At 34.4% G+C, this 20916-nt stretch overlaps 1 protein-coding gene across 1 annotated transcript; it reads right to left on the minus strand.

The window, feature by feature from the left end:
- Positions 1 to 11525: 11525 nt before the first annotated feature.
- On the minus strand, positions 11526 to 20230 carry LOC149565261 (pentatricopeptide repeat-containing protein At5g50390, chloroplastic-like). The gene is made up of 3 exons (XM_089818811.1): positions 19687 to 20230; positions 18930 to 19574; positions 11526 to 11834 (listed from the first exon to the last, which is right to left on the minus strand). Exons 2-3 carry the CDS (start codon positions 19522 to 19524, stop codon positions 11722 to 11724), a joined length of 708 nt encoding a protein of 235 aa, XP_089674937.1. The 5' UTR covers positions 19525 to 19574; positions 19687 to 20230; the 3' UTR covers positions 11526 to 11721.
- Between the last annotated feature and the right edge of the window lie 686 nt (positions 20231 to 20916).

Genomic DNA, 20916 nt, shown 5'->3' on the forward strand with positions numbered 1-20916 from the left:
GGGAAAGCCTCAAGGCCAACTCCATAAATTATTTTAAGGACTTGGTATAAAGGAAGGTTGTTTTCCTTGTGATTGTGTGTGTGAATTAACTGTAAGTGTGAATTATGTGTGAGTAAGAGATCTAAGGGATTTATGTGATGCAAGTTTGTGGATATGGTATTGAGATCTGCAGAGTACTCAATGCAAGAAAGACATAGTGAATGAGCACAGTGATTATATTTGGCAAAGAGTGCGAGTAGATAGTTGATCATTTGGTATTATTCTGAAAAGAATAATACAAAGATCAGTTGGACAGTGATTTCAATGCTCTTGCCCCTTAAACTATTTAAATAGTGGTTCCTTCTGCCTTCCACAACTCCTAACAGGGTTGGAATCTCCTCACAAGGATTCAAAGTCTCCTAACAAGAACTGATATGTACTAAATGTATTTCATTGACTCCTAATAGGGTCTATTCTTTTGCAAGGAACTTATATGTTAGTACATCATTTTGTGGGTACCATACCCACTAGGGTTTTCCCTCTAATCAAAGGTTTCCCTAGTCAACAAATATGGTGTTATTGTGTATGGTTATCTTCTTATGATAATTGCACTTGTTGATTACATGTTTCAGATTTAATAAGGATTAAAAAAAGTTATTTTTATTGCATAATTTATTCACCCCCCACTCTTAGTTATCTTGGTGGACTTTACTTTCTAACAGTTAAAGAAATTGCCAAAACCTTAACAAGATCAATGGCTTAAATAGGAGCATACATGCATCCACTAAAGAACATTTCCACTATGAAATGACCCCAAGAAGAGAAACATATCAAGGTAAATGAGCACATAACAAAAAAGAGAGAACGCAAAGGGATCTTACTAACTTTAGGGTCACTGTGATCATATGTAATATTTTACATCAAGTATGAAATATCATCATCCCCCAAAGGAAGTAGAACTACAATACAATGGAGGAAAAGACATGTAAGAGGTACGAAGAAGATTCTTTTTGGGCCAATAATATGGAGACCAAAAAGAATTGATCTACCACATCATAACCAACCAAAAAGACTATAAAAGATCAATGGTATGAATAATAGAACATGTAAGAAAATACACAAGAAAATATATACAAATAGAAGAATATGTATGACATGTTTGATCAATTTGTCCTCTTGTACTTAACTAAGCAAAAAGGATTGTCTAAAGAAGTCTAATTAGAACATATAACAAAAGCACAACATGAGGAAAATGCAACACAAGAACACGAAGATTACCATGATAAATGAAGTCCACATCAAGAAATATTTGCACCCTCCCCCCCCTTATCTTGGTTTGAAATGGTAGGGGAAGGATGGAGACTCACAAGAGGAATGACATCCAACACACTAGGAACCATAAATAGCTCTAAGAAAGGACTTTGATGGAAGTCACTATGCTCATCACTAGAATTTATTGTTAGTTGTGTAGAAAGAAAATTATGCAAATCATTATCTATATCAATTAATCATTCATCACTGCTAACATGTCAATCATCAAGAGTATCTTCTATATCAAGATTAATGCAATCTAAAATATGAACTGAATCATCATGTTTATCCATTTGTATAGTGTTACCTTCATTAACTTCCTCCAAAGACACATGCACAATTTGATCAAATGAAGGTAAGGGATGAGATGAATATGTAGGTTAAGAAGCAAGAGAAAAATATTTAGCCTTATCTTTAGCTTGGCGGTTCTCGCAATGCTAATGGGCATGTTGATTATGAATAGTTTTGCAAGATGAACTAGATGGATTAGGATTAACTGCCATAGGTTTTGAAGAAGGAACAACTACAAGACTAGGTATAGTAGCTAAAGGAATAGATGTAGAAGGTAAAACAAGTTAGGCAAGATAAACATAGGAGGATGACCCTAAGGAAGCTAAGCTCAAGAATATTATCTACCTTATAATATTGATAGTTGAGATAAAGATTGATAAGTAAGAGATATTTTCCACAAAAAGTCAAATTGTGGTATTTCTATCAGGTTAAACATGATCACAATTAAATTTAGGTGGCAATATTACAATGTGATAAAGATTATTAGGACAAGTAGGTGGTTTTTCAAAAAGATATGGCCAATAGAAATCAATCTTAGCACAATATCAAGGACGTCATAGCTTATAAAGGGGACAATTAATGGTGACAATTTCTCCATTACAAGGAAATGTAATTCACTTATGAATAGGAGAAGCTACAACTTACATGGAGGAAAACCATGGAATGCCAAGCTTAACTTGAAATTGATCAAAAGTGGCAATAACAATAGAGGTAGTGTAAACAACCTTTCTTGAAAGAGTAACAAGTAAAGTGATAGAACCTTGAGGACAAAAAAGAAAACCATTACAAGTCTAGATACATATGGGAGTTTTATCGTATGTATATTTATGCAGCTATTTATTAAAAAGGTGATCTTCAGTGATAACATTCACATCAGATGAAGGATCAATCAAAACACCACGAGAAGGAATATGAGAAACCCTATTAGTGATGTAAAGAGAACCATTAGCTGCCTTAAACATATCCAAGTAACTAAAGGTTATAGGAGGTGATTTTTTAAGTTCTCATGGAGAGGAAATCAGAGGTTGGGGTTGTAACTTGACATGATTAACTACATGAATCGCTTCTTCTATCTTATCATCTTAGTCAATATTATGGTCATAAGAAGAAGGTTGATTAATGATATTTTTTGAATGTGAAGGTAAAGGATTAGTGTAAATCTACAAATTCTGGTTAGGAGGTAAAATAAATGTATTTGTATTATTAACTTCAACATCAATAGATATAGCTTTAGAATCAATAAGGCCCTAAATGGCATTCTTCAGAGCATAACATCTTTGAGTATTATGACCAGGTTGATGATGGTATTAAAAAAAATCATTTAAATCAAACGACTTAGCCAATTGTTTCCTAGTATCAATAGGGTGAATAGGAGGAATTTTAAGAATTCTATCGAGAATCAACCTAGTCATCACCTTGGGTAAAGGTTTGGATAATTGAGTATACTTAAAATTAGGATGATATACAGAGTAAAAAGTAGTTGTACCTTTAGATGTAGTAGCTACTTGATCAGTAATTTTTTTTTTTTTGATAAAATAGTTAGGTTTAGAGAAATTGTTTGAATTATCGGTGGCATCACTCTTATCACTAGAAACAAGTCATCAGAGTAGAGCTCTCTACTTGAGTCACTTGTAACTAGTAATGGTGAAGCACCATATAAAGATGTAAAAAAGGAGGTATAGTCAGTAACAAGGATATTATCTCTAATGTCTTAATTTAAATTAGAAATAAAGATAAGTTGAATATCATGATCAGGCACAGGATCAGAAATATGAGCATAAAATGTTTAAATCTACTGATAGAACCAGTCACTTTCTCTTTAACAATTTTCTCACAATGCATCAAATTAGTTAAAGAAATCTAAGGATCAATTATTTTTGAAATTTTTGAATGAAATCATTAGAAAGCATTTGAAAAGAATCAATAGAATAAGGAGCTAGAGACTTATACCATTGCAAGATTCTATCCCTAAAATTATGTGGAAATAACTTAGCCATGAGCCTATAATTATGAGAAAAGTCACTACATATAGTTTGAAAAGTTTTAACATGAATCACAAGATCTCCCTTACCATTATAAGTCTCAAGACAAGGTACCTCAATATGTTGTGGTATAACATCGTGAAGGATATCTAAGGAAGGGGTATAAGCAATGTCACATGTATGAATGTTATACTTCAATTGAGTGAATTGAGCCACCTTTTGTTGTAATGAATGATAGTTTGAATCAATCTACTAATGGTAGGATTGAAAGATGTGATAGAAGGCATAAATATATTAATATTAGGAAAGTTATTAAGAGGCAGAAGGAATATGTAAATATTTCAATGGAGGATTAGAAAGAACAAGTAAAGGGTTGGAATAAGTAAAATTAATTACATTATATGAAGGCAATGAAGAAGGTATGGAAGTAGGAGGGCCACTCACGAGAAGTGAAAGGCTAGAAAGACCAACACTTAATAGAGTGGACATTTGTGTAGAAGTTGTCATAAGAGGTGGAACATATGTAGATATGTTAGAAAGGGTGATTGAAATTGGAATAGAAGGTTCAATAGTTGTGAAAGGAGGATATCCTAACTCTTGAAAAAAAATTATCAATGCCTTAGCATGAGTATCAATAAGGTGAGATATACCACACAAGATACAAATGTTATTATCGTCATTATTAACAAGTTTCTTAAGAGCCTTAATGGTAGCAACACTATCAAGATGTTGATGTTCTTGCACAAGACAAGTTTTCAATTTATCAAATTCATGAAAAATCTTATCAACTTGCTAAGGAACTCTATAGACTTCATCTTCATTATGGGATGAGTGAGAAGAGCCATGCTCCATAATAGGATTATGATCTTGAGAAAATATATTTGTATCATCATGTATCCTAGGGAGAAAATAGCAATCGTGATCGAAAGAGCCAATGAGTCTATGGCTTCTCCTAACGAGAATGCTATAAGTTGGACTTAGTATAATTAAGCTCATAAAAAGAGATACCACAAAAGAAAACTCTAATGAGATATAACCATGAAAATGTAACAAAGAGTATACAAAGAGAGATCTAACCACATAGAAAAGATAAATAAATCTATCTCTAAGATCAAAAAAAATGTAGGGTTCACCAAGAGAAGGAAAATATTTAAAATAAAACAATCTAACTCCAAATAAGAGAGATTGCAAGAAAGAAAGATCTAACTCCAAGAAAGAGGGTAAGAGGTTGTGTTCACCAAAAGAAGGTAAAAACCTAAAATAAAATGATCTAACTCCAAAAAGAAGTGGGGACAAGTCGGGTTCACCAAAATATTTAGTGGAAAAATAGAAGCATTTTAATAGGATGTAGGCCTCCACTTTTTAGGCACTAAAACATTCAAAGATATGTGTGTGAAGGGAAAGAGATGACCCTCAAATATGATTCATCTTTATAATCCAAATTAGATTAACAAGGTTTAAAAGAAAAGGGATTCCAATATTAAATTCGAATTATGAAAAGGAATGTAATACAAGGAACTCTTTGGCCCATGTCTAATAATGCATATACAAAATTAAACTAATTGATTAAATAATGTAGATCTAGGTGATAATTGTATACAATCAGCCCAGTTAAGATACAAAGCTAAGCTAAAACTATGAAAAGAAATAAGATATAAAAGACTCACCTTGAAATATGTAGAGGAAGTTGTGTTTTAGCTCCAAAAAGTGTGGATCCAGATTTGTAATGAAAAAAATATGACAGTGAATCTCTGAATAGAATATAAAACCCGAAAAAAAAAATCATTATAAATAATTTTGGAGAAGTGGCAAAGAACGGGTCGACTTGGTTGTAAATTTTCTAAAACGATTCTTACCAGGTCGCCATGTTCCCAAGGCACTATAATTAGGTCGATCCAAGTGAAAGCTTTCAGAAAGTTATTTTTGGATCTATAATCACAAATTTCCTATCATGTTCCTACACACATAAAGTAAAGCTTTTGTTGTTTGGTGGATAAGGGCTTGCCTTGGTCAACTCCAAGATTGAGGAATCAACCTTAAATTGAGAAATGTAAATGTAAGTGAAAATCCTTATAAGTTTGTTGTATATATTAACTTCAGTATGTAAATGTAGGATATCTCCACAAGTTGCAATGGATCTACCATAACCACATCATGGAGCTATGGATGCAAATGTGCATCAATGAAGAAGATGATGAATTCCTCAATGTAGATCTCCTCCCTTGATAGCCAACAATATTCTAGATCTTAAAGAGGAAATGCTCACAAAAAATCCTTCAATGCTTGATGAAATCTCATTTTCTTGAATGCTTGAAATATTTGAATGCCTCGAATGTTTGAACTCCTTGGATACCTTGAATAAGTGTAGTTTTCATGGAAGTATAGGGTTAGAGTATAATTTTAAAATGAAGCCTCCAAGTTTCCTTATATAGTAGTTTTTTGGTGGGAAAACAATACAAGCCGACTTGAGAGAAAAAGTTAACAAATTAAAATGTTGAGACCTTTTAGGCCCCAAGCCTCACAATCACTAGGGAAGAGGTCAACCTCTTCTAGACTATATTTATCTATTCCTAAAGGAAATAAAGCTATTAGTAAAACCCTTCATGGAGAAACCACCAACTCTTAATCCTCCACAATCTCTCATATATGATTCCCCACTATATGCCAAGCTTTCTAAAAATAAATAGTAAGAAAGCCATCCAACCCAAGGGCCTTATCTCCACCAAGATCAAAGCGCACATTTTTAACTTCATCCATAGAGACCGTCTCATTAAACCATCATTATGTGCTTTCGTAATGTAGCTTAGAATGACCTCCATAATGCTAAAACTAGTTTTTAAATTTACAAGATCAATTGAAAAAAAATTGGAGAGCTAGTTCATTGCTTCCCTATTAATAGCCTTTGCATCTTGAAGGGTGCTACCAATTGAGTCTTGTATGGAAAAGCTCCTATTTTGAGACTTCTTCATCTTGACTGAGTTGTGGAAATAATTTGTTTTTTTATCCCCTTCTCTTAGCCATGTTTCCCTAGACTTTTAATGCCAAAAACATTCCTCTGAAGCTAGCACTTACACATATTGTTTAGACAACTCTTTCTCTATGACATACTCCTCTCCTACACCATAAACTATTACTCTATAATACATCTCACCAAATTATTTTCAAGCTTAAATTATTTAGAAAAAATATTCTTAAACTCCTCTCTATTACATATATTAAGTTGTTCCTTAGAAAATTGAATCTTTTTGAAAAAGATAAATGTCTTATTACCAAACCTTGTGGGGTTTCCAACCACCAATGAGCTAACCTATTTGTGAAAATATTATCTTGAAGCCACACAGCTTCAAATTTAAAAGGAGCTAGACCAAGTGTAGAGTTCCCTTGAATCCTTACACATATAGGATAGTGATTGAATCCTTAAAATGGTGTTTATGTTTGCATTGCAAAACTAGTCCTTCAATTCCCAATATTTAGTCAATAGAAACCCATCCAATTTCTCTGCAATATTTAGAAAGCTACTTCTACGGTTTGTCCAAATGAAATCCCCATTTCAAAGTTCTAAGTCCAAAAAATCGTAAACCACTATGAAATCACCAAAATCACTTTGGCTTTGACCAAGCCACTATAGGTCACCTTTCTTCTCTCTTGGGTTGAGGATCGCATTACACTCCCCCCAGGAGAAACATATCATCCTCATTATTGCTTAAAATATACAATAACTACTGTCATAAGGTCCATAAACATTCAAAGCATAAAACTTTGAGAATAATCGTTTAGAACTAACCTCAATGTATTATCAATTGTTGCCTTCATCCATAAGTTGTACATCTACTATAGTCACATTCCAAATAAAACCTAATCCTTTAAAAGCACCTTCTACTCCAACAAAAGTCAATTTTCATCTGCTAAAAGATATTTTGAGATACTCCACATCATCACCTTTGATTTTGGTTTCTTGTAAGAAAACCACATCTAGCCTAACCTGATCAAGACATGTATTGATTAGGTGGATCTTGGCAAGGACGTTATTTCCCTAAACATTACACAATAAGACCTTCATGGATGCCATGAAAGGGCATAATCTTTTCCCGATCTCAATAGCTTCTTTGGTCCACTGCACTATATGTCATTCCTAGCTTCATTCTTGTGTTCCTAGCAACTCTTCTCCTCATTTCCCCTGTATAAGCCTTAGTTTGAGTAGAGGGGGTCTACTTCACTATCTTCATCTCCAAAATGCCAAGAGGGTCCTTAGCTTGAGAGTCATAATCAAAATCAGAGGCATTAGCTTACCCCCATTTTCCTTCACACCATCTAAAGCACTTTCAAGATTTCTTATAGGTAAACTTTGAATATCCTTATAAATGGAAACTCCAACCTCCCCTGCTTTTATCATAGCCAAAGAAGGGAATGTTTCATTTGATAGATGAATATTCAACTTTGAATCCTCTAACAGTTTAAAATTATGACATTTCATTATAGACTAACATTTAGGTTGCCTCTTGAACATCCAACATGAAAGGCACTTGAAGGCATCACAATAGTTATCATTATTTCTTGTTCCTTTGCATTAGTTGATTGAATTCCCCTATAATCTATTTCTTTTGGGTCATTGTGATCATTATTTTCTATTTGTTCCAAATGCATCCTACACCAAATTTATAATCATTTTCTTCACCAGCACTACCCATCTCCACCCCCATCTATTGATCTAAAAAGGGGCCTCCTCTATTATTTGAAGCAAACCACTATCAACACTAGCCTTAGGCCAACACTCCAAACCTAAAGAGCAAATATTGGTTATTTCCTTTTCTTGGCCATCACTCCAAACCTGCACCAAATCATGGTCCTAGGTGATATTTTTCATCCATTATCTCATCCCAAAATTTGAACTCACATTCATCACTGCCTTTTCTACCTTCTGGTTGCAATAATTTCTTCTATTGATTGGTTACACTCCAAACCTTTTCCTTTATCCATTTTGTCCAAATCTCTTTGGCTCTCATTTTGGCCTCCACCTCACCCTTGTCTACCACAAGATGTTACTTCTATGAACGTTCCCTAAGCGTACTTAACATTAGCCAATGAATTGCATTCCTGTCATAGCACCAAAATCTTTTGAAAGGCTGAGAAATTCCTTTGATCAATAATCCCCTTAGCTTTCACGAAAGTACTAATACTATCCCTTGCCATTTTAAGCATTTCTTGATCCCCGTATTCCTGAGCTAGATTGTAGAGCTTAATCCAAATAGGAAACCCTTAAATATTTTTCTTAAAGGGATTAATTTGGAACTTAATACACAAGATATAATCCTTTCTGATCAAAACATATAAGGCCCACCATTAAGAATTCACTCATTTCATATTTGCATGAACAAGTAACAAGGTAAAACCTAATAACCATAGTCTTCAAAGTGCAATCATTCACCCATTGAACATCACACCAACATCTTATATTACTTAAAGAAAGCCATGGCCCTTCCCAATTCATTATAAAGGGTTTTTCTTATGAAAAACTTATTGAATCACTCCATTGTTTTTATTGACTAAAATTGAGGAAACCTTGGCATAGATAGTATTCTCACTCATGATCTAGGTTTCGATTATTTCCTTGAGAGGGGTTTTAGGGCACCAAAACTTACGTTCAAACTTCTTGAAGTTAAAAGATTTGTCCATTTGAAGGGGACTTCTACAAAAAGCATGATTTTTTCATGGTTTGTCCAATCTCCTCCCATCACCAAAGGCATTTGACAAACCTTGTCCATCCTTTACTAGGGCCTTCCATACATCATTTCGTTCGGACCACGAAATAGTTTGGAACCTTGATTTTCATCCAATTGAAAGGTTAACCCCACCTTTCATGACCAAAGTAGTTAAAGCCTTGGTGCCTTTGAATGCCTAGCCATCCTTACCATTGCAACTTTGTCCCCCTTGACCATTACATCCTAACTCTTCTTTAAATGATCTTTACAACTAGTTAAAAGTTCTTTATTTTTCCGTTTAAGTTATCAACATCTATATGAATTTGTGTGCACTATAGGAAAACTTTCTCCTCCATATTTATTCACTCACTAATTACATAAGCAATATATGTGTAGAAAAAGTCACTTTTATTACTTGCCATATTGATGAAGTAGGCATATTAGAACTATCACTTGCATAATCGATAAAACAAACACTTTTTGCTTTAAGGATGTAGATCCTAATAAAGGGGTTGCTCCTTTAAATCAATTAGTGTTTTCTTCCTTGATAAAGAATTTGACTTCTAAAGATAATAGAACAATCTCAAAGAAAGGTCCAAGCTATTAGAAACTACAATAACCAAATGATTGAATCTTGTAACAAAGTCTCCAAAAGATAAAGCATTAACAAAGCAAATAGAAGAATATAAAAGGATGTATTCACATAGTTAGCAACTATGATCAAATCCATTAACAAATTCTTAAATCAACTCACATTCATATTAATTTGAATTTGAGAGTTGTGTAAATAAGATATGACATCTTATTTTAGCTTGAAGTGCACAAGAAACTACTCACATTGATCGCCAAATCATGATGGAAGCAACAATAAATCATAAATAATAGTACCACAACTTCATATCCAATAATAAAAATTCCACATGTAAACAAGATTGCTGAAATATGTTCGTCAAATGTTATTTCGTGTTACTAAAGAACATAGAACCTAAATTCTTAATCCATGAGGAAGCTCATGTTTTTTGCAATATGAAGGGACTAATCTAGTTTCCTAACTATGGGCAATGGGTGATTGTTTTCATATGATGCACATGAGTACACATAACTTATAGCAGTACTTCTTTCTAAGTAAGAAAACTCTTATAAAATTTAGAACTTTCATACCAATTTGAATGACTTCATGGACAAGATAGTCTTATCTTTTCCCAAACAAAGTCACCAAAAATTATTAGCATATTTATTCTCACCTTTTAGCACAATCAAAAATAAAACATATGCACATTATACCATATGCTTTAATAAAAGAGAAATTTCTTCAAGAAATTTTTTAAATGAAACTAAAACAAGTATATACACTTTATAACTATGCTTTAATAAAAGAGAAATTTTTCCAAGAATTTTTTAAAATAAAACTAAAACAAGTATATATCTACTCATAATTCACAACCCATACAATAAATTTAGGACAATTCATATTCATGTAAAATAAAATGTAGATATAAAAGGTTAGGACACACTTCCAAACTTAGTAAAACTTAGAATAAATCCTACAACCACATGCTAAAATAGTAGTTAAAAATAAAATGTAGGTAAGTGTGAATATGTTAACATACGAACATGAATTATGCAATTAATTTAAATATAGGGCTTTTTATAAAGCCAAAAGATCTCTAAGCTCACCTAAATTATAAGGTCTCCACTTTGTTAAAAATAATTTCAATTTTAGCACATATAACATCTCAATTAATATATAATGAAAATAGTTATAAAGATCTACAATTTGTTAAAAATAATTTAAATTTTAGCATATATAACATCTAAATGAATATATAATCGAAATAGTTAAAAAGATGTAATTAAAACGCTTTAGATTTCTTATAACAATAATAACACTAAATGTAGATATGAGATTAGTACTAATAAAAATAAGAGTAATAAGAAATTTGTTTACACTATTTGGAAATAATAACTATATTCAAACAAATGAAGCGTATTAATTAAACTATATTAACTACAACCACTTGCATAATACAAGTTTTATTATAATAAAATTCTATTAACAAAATTCTAATTTGACACATACCTCCTAAAATTACATATATCTGACATATTATAAAGGGTTATCAAATAGTAAAATACTATTAATAAATAGTGGTAGTTAAATATATACATTCTCCGTTTTATTGAAAATCATAAATGCTAGGCAAAAATAAAAAAGAATAATTTTAATATAAGCTTATAAAACAAAAGTTACTAAAAAGATGGATTTAAAAGTAACAAATGTTTGTCTTTGTTATGAATTTTGGAAAACCACGTACTGATGTATAAAAGAAAAAACCTTGAAGTACTTGCTTACAGTATGCTGCTAGCTATAAGAATACTGTCATATTTTGCTCATTTTTGACAGAGAGAGATTGAATATGTGAGTTAAAGCCTATTTTAATCTTTCAATTAGGTGCCACCTAAGAACTCCCACGGAAAACCTCATATGAATGCTTATCCTCTGCACAAACAGCTACCTTCAACCACGTGTGCAAGAAATCTGGAGACACAGACCAAAGTTCCCGATTCAAACCTATTAAGAGAACAGAGAATTAGATCAGAAAAAATAATATCTATTTAACAAAATATGAAAAAACATATATGAAACATCGTATTAAGACCCAAAAATTTTTGCATTATCTATATTTATTTAGTGCATCATATGGTTCCTTCTAACTCCTTATATTCTTTATTCAAATCGTATGTTCTCTTACTTTTCCTTTTTCTATATTCAATTTTTTTACCATTGCATTATTCTTATATCCTCTCTACTAGTGATCTTATCTTACAATATATTTACATCTATGAAATGGGATGTCTCTGATCTTCATATTATGTTTCAACTTCTAAAATTTACATACTTCATGCGACAAGATGCCACATGTTCTCCAGAAGTCTGTCCGACTACTCTTTCCATACCAAAAAACCCAAACATCAAGAGACTCATCTTTGTCACCTCCTAACATTTACATCCCCATTCTGCTCTACAAATGCTTGGATATCTAACATTTACATCCCCATTCTGCTCTACAAATGCTTGGATATCATCTGCATATTTTTCTTTGTCAGTGGTACACAGCAATAAAACCTACGAGTTTACATTCACTAACACATCTGATGTAGCGTATATCTAAACTTTACGATGTATCTAAGAAAAATATTCTTTGTTTTGACATGTTTCACTTCTGCCAAATGCGTCAGGGTATTCAGTGATATGTTCTTTGTAAAGGTGAATACCATTTTCTGGTAAGACAGTACAAACAGGTTTTGATCTTGTTAGAAATGTTTGAAATATTCTCAGTAAACATCTTCACGAAGTTCTGCATAGATTAGGAATATCAAACTACAAACCATCCGTTAGTAAAATTTGAAATGAAAATCAAATGACATTACACAGTTTGTCACTGCAGCTAATTACAAACAATTTTTTTGAAAGTTTGAATTATGCAGAAATAGCAAATAGAGATTGACTATTGTAGTTCCCTTTACAATGCTATAACAATGTAGAGAAAATGATCAGGTGGCAGCAACGAGTTTTTTCCGATTGGTTTTTGAATGAAACTCAAGAATATTGATTTAAAGAGTTTTTTAAATAATATTTAAGAAATTCAAGATTATGGGCTTAAATATTTGAAGGTAATAGATTTCAAATTAGTGGGATGTTGTCCAAGGGGTTTAGTTTGGTTGAAGCAATGAGTTTTCATTGTTGACATCCTGGTTTAAATTCCAAGAGGGACATCTTTGTGGAATTCTAAGTTATGACTCTTGGTATTCTATTGGTTGTATTCGTCTCATTGTAAGAAGTAGATTCTAAGTTGTGACTCATGGTCTTCCAATTGTTATTTCTAGTGTAATTGCTCAAAATGAACTTGAATAAGTTGTAATTGTTGTAATTGTTGCTCTTAAAGAGCACCCGATATGTAAACAATCTTAAGATAAAATTAGTGAAATGTTTATTATGCAAGTGAATAAAAAGATGAGAAATTTAATTAAATTTTTTTGAAGTGTTTAGAGTTAATCTCACCTTGAAAATTGAAGAACCAACCAGTGTCAACCTCTTCTTTACACAAGAATATGTGACAACTTAAGGAACAGCTAAAAAATATTATAATAGTTTTGATAGGATTTTGTAAACACAATGAGCACTTTTCTTGATTTAAAATACATCCACAATCTAAATGACAAAAAAAGATTTCCAATCATTATAATCAAATCAAATACAGCTAAAAAAATTTTAAAACATCCACAATCTAAATGACAAAAAAAGATTTCCAATCATTATAATCAAATCAAATACAGCTAAAAAAATTTATTTCAGTCAACAGGGAAGTGCAACTCAAGATTGTCTGACTGGATATCAGCAAACAAACACTCTTTGGTTTATTAAAATTTAAGGCAGGATCTAAACACTGATCTTTTAGATAAATTTTGTAAATCAACCTAACATTTAATCTGTCAGTAGGCACTTATATCCTTAATTTAATGACTAAATGAAAAAAACATGACATTTCATTCAATTTTATTAATTTTGCTAACTTTCCTTTTTCAATTTCTTTCTGGCAGTCAAAACTGATATTCGCTACTCCTGCAGGTTGATTCAGCAGATTCTGTAATCCTGCAGGTTGATTCTGTAAGTTAACATAATATTCAGTTCTGATAATTTTGCCAACTTTCCTTTTTCGATTTATTTGTGCCAGATGTCCTCTTGACTACTCTATCATAAATAAGATTGTCAATCCTCCTTTGGCAATAAAAAATAGTCCATTGGACCCTGCTCCTGAAGAAAATTTGGCTCTCCTAATACTTGGTCTATAAGATTGTCAATCGTCGTTTTAGCAAATTTGAAAATCCACCATTGGACTTTGCTCCTTCAGAAAATTTGGTTCTCCTAATACTTGGGAAAATGGAAAATATCGTTTCCGAAAGGGTGGCATTAAGAGAACATAAAGAATTGCAGGAAAGGCATCTGTTGAGTAATCCGCTCAAAAGCATAACTCGTAAGTCCAACCGTGTGTTAAAGACATTGCAAAGTAAGTCATTTGAGGCGTCTACTTGTGTGAGTGCCACAGCTAGATCCAGGAGGAACTTGTTCCACTTCGGCAGCGGTATAAAGTATGAAACAATTCCAAAAGCTAAGGTAAGTTGAATCGTAAGTTGAATCGTGCTGAAATATACTAGTTAACTTTCCCCACTTTCCATTTCGTATAAGAAGTGATTGCATGCAATAAATATGAGAACTAATTTTTTTTGGGGTGTTTTACAGGTGGAGCAGAGGAAGTGCAATAACCGGAGTAGAATTGCAGAGTGTTTCAAGCGACAATTCATACTCTGTTGTGCTATAATACCGGAAGACTAACTGTTTGTAACTTGTTTTTTCATAGAAATATGTCAGTATATATAAATGTTGGCATATCTTTTATAATTAATGTGTTATAATAATTTGAGTCAGCATACGTCTCCCCTTAGGGTCAAAATAATTTTATAAGCTTTCCTTTTTCAATTATCTGTGCCTGTCAAAACTGCACTTGACTACTATATCTAAATACTACATATTATTACCGTTGCAGGTTCATTCTGTATAACATTCAGTTTTGTTAATTTTACTAACTTTACCTTTTCAATTCATTTGTGGCTGTTCTACTCTTCACTACTATATTATAACAAGGGCTGCAGGGCAGCTTAGTTCCTGCCAAGTGAATGAAGAGAAAGGCAGTGGTCAGGTGAAGGAAGGAATGGCTACGCGGGTTTGAGTTACTTGGCTGGAATGGGCAGTGTTGAGGTAAACGAGAACATCGCAGTACAAAGACATAACACATGGAAGAGAGTAGACTGTGCAACTTGAAATAGCATCTAATGTTGAGGGGGATGGAACCATCTAATGTATTGTTTCTTAGATCAAGCACATATAGAGATGAGAGTTGAGCTATGGAAGGGGTTATTTTACCCGTCAATGCATTGCTACTCAAGCAGAGCTCTGTTAGGTACTGAAGGTTAGCGGCAGTGGATAGAATGTTACCCCTTCAGTTGATTATTACTGAAATCAATACTCTGGAGATTTGGAAATGTAAGCAACAAGAATGCGAGATTGGGACTATCCAAATTATTATGGGAAAGATCAATGTAGACATAAAATTAAAAAAATATGAATACACGAGTTTATACTCAAATTGGGCCTCTTCAAATTTTTATATGGAGACTTCTAAACATTCAAAACCAGATAAATAGCCATAAAAATGCATAAAAATATCAGCCACAGCTGGAAATAACTCAACCGGAATTGTGAAATTGAATCTATGCGAGAATGAAGGACAAGCCTTTCACAAAGAAACTCGTTATTTAAGAACTTTACCATAACCAAACAAGAAAAGGGCATTTAAGGTAAAGAATGCACAAGCCCTTCAACAAAAAGCTCGCATATAAGGATTTTATTTTGTACTCAATCACAAACAAGGCATCGAAGTTGCAATGCACTTGACAGTAGCAATATAACAGAGAGACAAATCCTCTTGATGTTAAGTCTGGGGCCTTGATTGAAGCACTCAAATTTTATTTTTAAGAACTTTGTAGTTGTGCAGAACCCTCCCAAGGTGTAAGACATATAAGTAAAAATGCTACAGCGACTTCATCCACTTTGAATTCTATTCCAGATCAGTTTCTCTCCTCCATTCTCATTTCGTCAAAAAATACCAACATATAGAAAATGATTGTTTGATATAATGACGGATGCTTTGCAGACCTGAACCTGAGGATAACATTTCTTACAATAGAAGGACAGGTCATCTTTTGTCAACATCAACTCTCCCGCTCATTCCCCTGCAAAATCTAATGATTCAAATCATGCAACTGTAGCAGCAGGGAATGTATGGAATCTGGTGTTTGTTAGGTTTAGCAGTTGATGTGCCTGCTGTGTATCCCTCTATGGCTGATTTCAAAGCTAAGGAGCCTGGCAAATAGAGGTTGGCAGATCCGATTGATGATGGTAGAGGAAACTTGGGCAGAAATGAGGAAGCCAAGCAAAAGATAAGCATCCGTTTTGGGATACGATTCCACATGGAGGATGTTGTGGGTATTGGGTTAAGACGTGCTATGTAAGGAGAAGTTTCCAAAGAAAGTTTAGCCATTAAGAATAATAAATCCATGGATTTCTAAATCTTGGAACTCTAAAGTGAAAAGATCAATTGATTTTTTTCCAGTGGTCGAGGCCTTGTAGATTTCACGCTTTTGTGTCAATTGATGGAAAATATTTGTTAATATTTTTGGAAAAGGACCTTGATACAGGACAAGATTGGTTTCCTGGTTAAGCCTCAGTTCTCAGGTTAAACCAATGACAGACATTTTCAATCATGCCAGTGTGTGTAAGGCTACCTTATCTTCCCTTATAGTTCAAGATGCTAGCTTTCTTTCAAGGAGATAACAGTTTGGGGAAAAACAATTAAATTGAATCCAGAAACAAATGGTTCAATTATGCGACAGTATACATGGAACTAGATGTATGCGAATTGTTTAGAAGCACCAGAACAAAAACGAGGGTTAGAATACCTCTCAGCAACCTCCGCAAACACATCGGTCTATTCCTATCGCCAGTACAACAAATGTATCCTGCACAGAAGAAGCTCGTCTAGTTCCGTTTTGTAATTGCCACAGGGGTCTGCTACAGTCCAAAGATAAAGGCACGCGTCACACCTGCATGAAGGAGGGAAGGCCATAGCAGCCAGCTGGTGCTTTTGGTAATCTCCAGCAACGACCGGCCCTAAACCTCGTTCTGTGGAAAAGCCTGAAAAAACCTTTATGAGTTCCTGACATCCACCTCGATTCTCCCTTCTTCTCTAGCCTCGATTGTCGATTATCCCCTCTTCTCTCGCGTCGATTGTTGCGAATATCTGAATATCCCCTGCCAGTGATAAACGTCGAGCAGCTTCAGCCGTGGTAGAAGAATAAGATAGGGCAGGAACTAAAAATTCGGCCATAGAGATTGGATGTATAAAAATGATTTAATAATGAGTTAACGGCAACCTCTAGGCAATAGTTTCCTGCACGGCAGGAACTAATAAGATTGTAAAGCTTCGTTTGGCAATAGAACTCTCTCCTGATAGTTTGGACAACGAAAAATATCATTTCCGAAACAGTAGCAACAAGAAAAGATAAACAATTGCAGGAAAGGCATGTCTTTTAGAATCAATTGAAAAACATCGCTCCCAAATCCAGCCGACTGTTAAAGATGTGGCGATGTAAGCCATTTGAGGCGTCCAGAAAATACTCAGTCCACTTTGGTGGAGGTGTAAACTATGAGTCGTACTAAAATATTGTCATGCAGAGGAGTTTGTGAACCCAAGGTCAATCACTAGCTTTTTAGTATGGTAGGTAAGATAACATTCCTCCTTATCCATTTCAACTATATGAAGCATATACTTTGTATCAGGTATGTACACTGGTTCCTCGATTTCTTCTGTCAATATTTCCAACTACATGCATTTCATCTATTTGCGATATCAAGGGGTCTCCAACCATAACGAGATGTAACTTGACATTCGCTTTGCTCCAGCTGCAACCTACTTCCCATGTAGCCCTCCAATCATTAGTTAGTTTCCTCACTTCTTCTGCTTAAGCCAGGATCCCATCTGGTACCATATTCTGAATCCAACTCAAATATGTGTTGTACTATTAGAACTCCAAAATCTGGATTGCAAAGGATTGTGCAGGCATCAACCAAGGTCGGCCATATAACTATATCAAGAGAAAATGGCATTTCCTTGGTTAAAATTTCTGCACCAGTTAGTTCTCCTACCCGGCCAAGAAGGCCAACCATGCAAGTACAGTAATCCATCCTTATTATTACTACATAATCTCCATTCACAGAGGTAAAATATGCATGACCTATATATACTAAATCAACAGAAAGCACAGAATTTAGGGTTACGTAATCTCACATTTGATCAAGCAACTCAAACACATTCATGAGCTCAAGCTAGGTATAAATCGCGATTATAATTTTCCATGAGATCAGATACATTAAGGCGAATAATACAAAAATAATACAAACCCAAGCATTTTCTGTTGATCAATTTTCAAAAAACCAAAAACATTATGGATTTTTTCGAAAATTTCAGCATTTGATCTTCATGATCTGCATAGTTTGTAGTTGAAAACAACAAAAAAATTGAAAAAAATACTAAATTTTCGTGAATCTGGACAAAAAAAAGTTTACCAACAGAAAGCACAGAATTTAGGGTTACGTAATCTCGCATTTGGTCAAGCAACTCAAACACATTCATGAGCTCAAGCTAGGTATAAACCACAATTATAATTTTTCGTGAGATCAGATACATTAAAGCAAATAATACAAACCCAAGCATTCTCTGTTGATCAATTTTCAAAAAATCAAAAACATTATGAATTTTTCCGAAAATTTCAGCATTTGATCTTCATGATCTGTATAGTTTGTAGTTGAAAACAACCAAAAAAAATTGGAAAAAATCACTAAATTTTCCTGAATCTAGACAAAAAAAAGTTTTCACTTTGTTTTGTCTTTAATACATTTTGTTTAAAGATTAGCCTGTCCCCAAGATAACTACCCACAGTCAACATTAACTACAATGCGCATAGATAGCAAGAGCATGAATCTACTTACCTTGTTCCGAAGCTGCTGAAATTGAACAAACCCTAAACAAAGCTAAGAGTTGCTCATATATCCTCTTGACTTCTCCCTTCCTCTGACAAATGAACCACACGTCCCTATAACTTTTCCATGGCACCTCAATGCATTCGGGCATTTTATCGAACAGATTGCGTGCGTCCTTCCTCTTTCCCCAGTTCGCATACATGTCAATCACAGCTCTTTTTATAAAAACCGCGCCTTCTAATCCGACGTTTACAAGATGAGCCCAAGTCTGCTCGCTTTTTTCAGCAGCTTCTACACCGGAACAGGCTTTCAAGCTGATTCCGATGGTGTCGTAACTTCGTACTGGTCTTCTCGGATAATAACTTCGTGCTGGTCTTCTCGTGCAGAAACTTCCCGCTGGGCTTCTTGGAATGTAACTTCGCGCTGCCCTTCTTGGATTGTAACTTCGCGCTGGCCATCTCGCATTGCAACTTCGCGCTGCCCTTCTTGGATTGTGACTTCGCGCTGGCCATCTCGCATTGCAACTTCGCGCTGCCCTTCTTGGACTGTAACTTCGCGCTGGCCATCTCGCATTGCAACTCCGCGCTGGTCTTCTCTGTTCCATCTGTTGTAAGTGTTTGGAGGTCTTCGATTAGTGTCCGAACTGGGCATACACTGCATTCATTCCAATCCATTAGACATTTTGTCAAACAATTAGTGTGCATTCTCTAAACCATTGCATTTGGCATTCATCGTTGAAAGACTTCTATTTTTCAAAACCATTTACCTGGTATGCAGTCTTTATTAGGAAGGCGTGGATAAGTCTGCCTAGATGTATGTCTTTGGTCTCGGTGGCTCTTTTCAGCAGGGCAGTGACCTTATAACTGTCCATCACCAACTCAATACGCTCACGGAAGCAGGGTTTGCTTCAAGACGATATTACTACCCTGGGCATCACTAAATTTGGGTAGAAAGCAAAGGTAAAATGAATCGCACTGAATACTTCTCACGCTCTTTCCCCCCTGCCCTTTCCGGCTAAGACGAGACTGCATGCAACAAAGATGAGTAAATAAAAGCTATGGTTTTTCACAGGCAAATGTGGATGGAGGAGTCGAACAACTCGCGTAGAATCGGAGAACGATGCAAGCGACAGGACATAGTATGTAATGCTATTCTATAATGCCAGAAGAGAGAACTCCATAAAGCTCTTTTAACAATTTTGTTCCTGTAACTATTTCAATCAGTGCTATAAATAGACTGTTCGTTCAGTCTGTGTGTTTTCCCATTTTCGCACGTATGTTATAATTATCGTTGTTATCTTCGGAATTGTTAGCTTTTATTTAGTTTTACAGGTTTTGTGTTAAATTTTTGAGTGGTTTTCGTTAGTGGTTAAACTTTTGTTTTAGTTTCTTCTTGTTTCTAATAATTTCACATTCATCGTTGTTTCTTGTCTTTTTTATATGTAATTGTTGATCCAACAGACTATAATGATTTAGTAGGAGGAGAAATCTCTTTTGGATAAAGCTCCAAAGTCATATGGGCTAAGCTTAAAAGTATAGAAATCAAAAGCACATGGACAAGGTTCAGAAGCAACTAAGAAAAGTCATATGAGCCACACCTAAAGCAAGAGTTGACAATAAAAAGGGCCAAGTCCAAAAAAGGAAGACTCTACGGTAGCCAAGGTAGTAGCTAAAGGAGGCGAAGAATCTAGTTCATCCTTCTTTCCCCAACCAAGTTCTTGAGCTATTTTTGAGTATACAACAGTTCAGTCATTAACATTATCTTACTCAATTTCCTTGTTATCATGTTGTGGAGAAATCGCTAATGCCAACCTAGGGAAACCTTTGGAAGACAAAGGCTAACCGAAAGCTTCTAGTTGAGAAGGCCAGCCAGCAAAGCCTAGTGGAGCCCAAGCAAGAGAGGCGATGGGTGCCCAAACATAAGGGAGCCTCTATAGCATGGCAGAATAGCATAGCCGCATAACAAGAGATGGCACTAGGGAGAATGGCAATGAGGA

This window comes from Cupressus sempervirens, chromosome 3 (assembly GCF_028749045.1).
Source record: "Cupressus sempervirens isolate cs-2001-9-10 chromosome 3, ASM2874904v1, whole genome shotgun sequence".
NCBI lineage: Eukaryota > Viridiplantae > Streptophyta > Pinopsida > Cupressales > Cupressaceae > Cupressus > Cupressus sempervirens.